Here is a 3,124-nt window from a genome sequence, read left to right on the forward strand (position 1 = left end):
TAAGTTTTAAAAATTGAAATACAAATGAATCATTAACACGGACTTTTGATATTTTGTGTAATCTAGATTGACTCATTGTAATACACTATCAAATAAAAATGAATAAAATACTTATTTTTTTTGATAGAACTAATACTGAGTTGGATACCACATCATTCACCACATCAGCATAGTAACCGTTAATCTTTCAACCGATTATCCAGGTACTTAAATATTCAAAACTTTACACAATAAAAGTTTTGAAAGTACGTTACCCAAAATAGGAATCCAGTTAAAGTAAACAATTATTTACACCCCTAAAGCAAACAATCCAAAAGCAAGGGGTTGTTTGTTTACCTCTTAATAATTCCATTAAGAGACAACATCTGAATCGTTAARAGGTGAATCTTGTTTGGCAAAAAAAAAAGTCTGTCTCTTAATGGTTTTAAAACCCTCTGATTCTCTGAATTATTTTGTATCATGGATGTGCCTTAACCATTAAGAGCCCTAATTTCATTGTACACAATTACCAAACAATTATATTTCATTTTACACTATATCATGAGAGTCTCTTAATCATTCTACACCAAACCATTCAGCAATTGTCAAACAGCCCTAAGTAATTTTCATTAAGATTTCTTAACAACAAGCCATATATATAAATCAATCTTATGACAACATTACCAATTTTCATGAATCAATGTATATAACATTCAGAAACCTTCCCAAACAGAAAGAACTCCATTGATGACTTCACCAATTAGTTCCCTATCACCAGATTGTATAAACCCATTGAATTCTTCTCTAATCTCAAATATCTTCCCAAACTTCACAAGATACTCAATGCAGCAAACCTTCAATCTCGGCAGACGGTACAGATACGCGTTTTGTAGCCTCTCCAACACGTTTTTCGTGTCGATATCTTCTAATAAGCTTTCTTGGCATGCATCTTTTAGATCCGAGACATCGTACTTATCAGCAGCTCTGATAAGATCGAGTCTGTGAATCAGAAAATCTTCGTGTCTTATGTTCGAGTATATATAGCTTAGAAAGGCTTCACAAGCCTCAAGGGACATATCGGAGATGTTAATGGCAGACATTTCTTTCTCTTTGAGGTCGTGGGAAAACATGCTACGGAAAACCGGTGAACGTGCTGCAAGAACCGCACGGTGAGCACCAATGTTTCCATCAGAAGCACAAATCACGATATCTGTGTGGATGCTTTCCGATAACATTTTGCCAATGGAAGAGAGTGCCGGTGAATTTGAATCCTTTTGTGGAAACCCTTCACTCCAAATGGAATGAGGCTCGCCACCCTATAACATCGTACCACAAAAGCAAGCTCAACAAACGAGCATTTGGTTAAACGACCTTCTATATATATATATTGAATAAAGGAGGCTATTGACATATGACATTGATTCATGACCTTAGTTTAAATCCTAGATAAGAAAAGTTACTTGTTGAAAGAAACAACATATCTAAATGCTAGTGTCATAAGTTTGGTTCACCAACAACTAAATAAATGTTGAAATTTAGCGACTTGATCCTTTCAGAAAACAGTAAATATACCGTAAAATCTTCAAAAACTGAAAAGAAAGATGAACGAATTACGTTTGGAGGTACAGTCTTGAGGTCAAGAAACTCAACGTCGATGATGAATCTCCCTGCCAATGGAACCTCAACTTTCCAAACGAAATCCACCCCAATTTTAAGCTGCTTATCCCTAATTTCTGCATCCAAATCATACCGAATAAAGAAAGACACATTAACTACTGGTTGTGCTAGACATCTTGCAATAGGGTCATCTTTCGAATCGTATATAGTAAGAGGCTATTTACCAAATATTTACTGGTAAGCACTTGCTGAGGATTATTTACCTTACCGAGTAAGAATGACAAGGATCAAAGAATAAGAGTCTTATCCAGATAGTGCTTTTCAACAATCAATTTTGATTGCTGAGAATGTTTCCCGATAAGGTAAGTGGGAGTGATAAGCTCTTGCTAATAAGCACTAACCCGGTAAACGTTTAGTAAATGGCCCCGGACTCAGTTTTTCTAATGAAGCGAGTATGACTAAACTTACCTGGATGAACCAAAGTTGTGCGACCTCCCAACAAAGAAACTATACGAATGCTGAAGGAAGCAATCGGAGGATTATCTCTAGCTAACTTTGGTATCTCTGGGAAGAGTTTTATCAACAAAGTTCGATTCTTTTCCAGAACTAAATGCCTTCAATTTACAAAATCACAAAAACCCAACATCACTAATCTCATCTTTTAAGATATTAGACCCACAAAAGAACTATAAAAACTGCATCAAGAACTCCATGTTCCCATTAGTTTCAGTCGCGCATTTCGTCGAACACTTGACTGATGGGTAGCTAGATCTTGAAGAAAAACATAACCTTCAAACAGTAAAACTGAAAAATGAATTTACCAATTCCACTTGCCGATCTTGAAAGGATCAGATTTCCGGTACGAAGAAGACGCGAAATTATCGATACGCCATTGAGCGAGGCGGGATATGGTTTCAACACGGTAAGCAGAGTCCGTCATCCTAGTGAAAGCAAGCGCCGCCGTGATTTCATGGAAGCAGTCGAAAATGCCATCCAACAGCAACTCTCCGTGCTTTCCCAGGTTGGCTTCTGATCTTTGAACATATACAAACACAACCTTTCGCACAAACACAATCAGACCCACAGTGTGTGTTCTTCACTGGTGTTCTTGGTCTCTGTGCTAGTAATTAAGAAACGAATTATGCAGAATTTAATGTGGGTTGTATTGAAGAGATTGTAAAGCCCGAGTTTCTTGGAGGGTTTCGGGCACGCAAGAGTCTTGATTAAGCTTTTACGCCATCGATGGTTACCTTAACAGCCACTTATGGAGATGATGCAACAGAACGACCAATGTTTCCTTTGCACTTCAGGGCTATGTTATGGTCTTGCGTTTGGTTCATTTTTTTCTCTTTTAAAAGCATTGCAACAACTCCCATCGCCAAGAGGAGAAATAAAAATCCTCTTGCAAATACGGTAACTTCGAGCTATCTATAAAGCAGGTGGTCGTTTTGGGATTAATCGGCTCACATAACGGGTTGGATATCTAGGTAAATAAAAAAAAAACATTTAAATTATTTACGAGGCTCAA

The 3,124-nt window shown here is 37.1% G+C and overlaps 1 protein-coding gene across 3 annotated transcripts; it reads right to left on the reverse strand.

The window, feature by feature from the left end:
- Positions 1-583: 583 nt before the first annotated feature.
- On the reverse strand, positions 584-2,889 carry LOC112514577 (BTB/POZ domain-containing protein At1g55760-like). Of its 3 annotated transcripts, none has more exons than XM_025121125.1 (5): positions 2,847-2,889; positions 2,418-2,711; positions 2,065-2,210; positions 1,594-1,712; positions 584-1,295 (listed from the first exon to the last, which is right to left on the reverse strand). In XM_025121125.1, the coding sequence occupies exons 2-5, from the start codon at positions 2,534-2,536 to the stop codon at positions 693-695; spliced, it is 987 nt and encodes a 328-aa protein (XP_024976893.1). In that variant the 5' UTR covers positions 2,537-2,711; positions 2,847-2,889; the 3' UTR covers positions 584-692. The 3 variants fall into 3 exon arrangements, with proteins under 3 accessions (XP_024976893.1, XP_024976892.1, XP_024976891.1); XM_025121124.1 differs by having other exon boundaries at positions 2,418-2,716; positions 2,847-2,887; XM_025121123.1 differs by having other exon boundaries at positions 2,418-2,879.
- Between the last annotated feature and the right edge of the window lie 235 nt (positions 2,890-3,124).

Source organism: Cynara cardunculus (assembly GCF_001531365.2).
Source record: "Cynara cardunculus var. scolymus isolate 2C chromosome LG 6, CcrdV1, whole genome shotgun sequence".
NCBI classification, from domain to species: domain Eukaryota; kingdom Viridiplantae; phylum Streptophyta; class Magnoliopsida; order Asterales; family Asteraceae; genus Cynara; species Cynara cardunculus.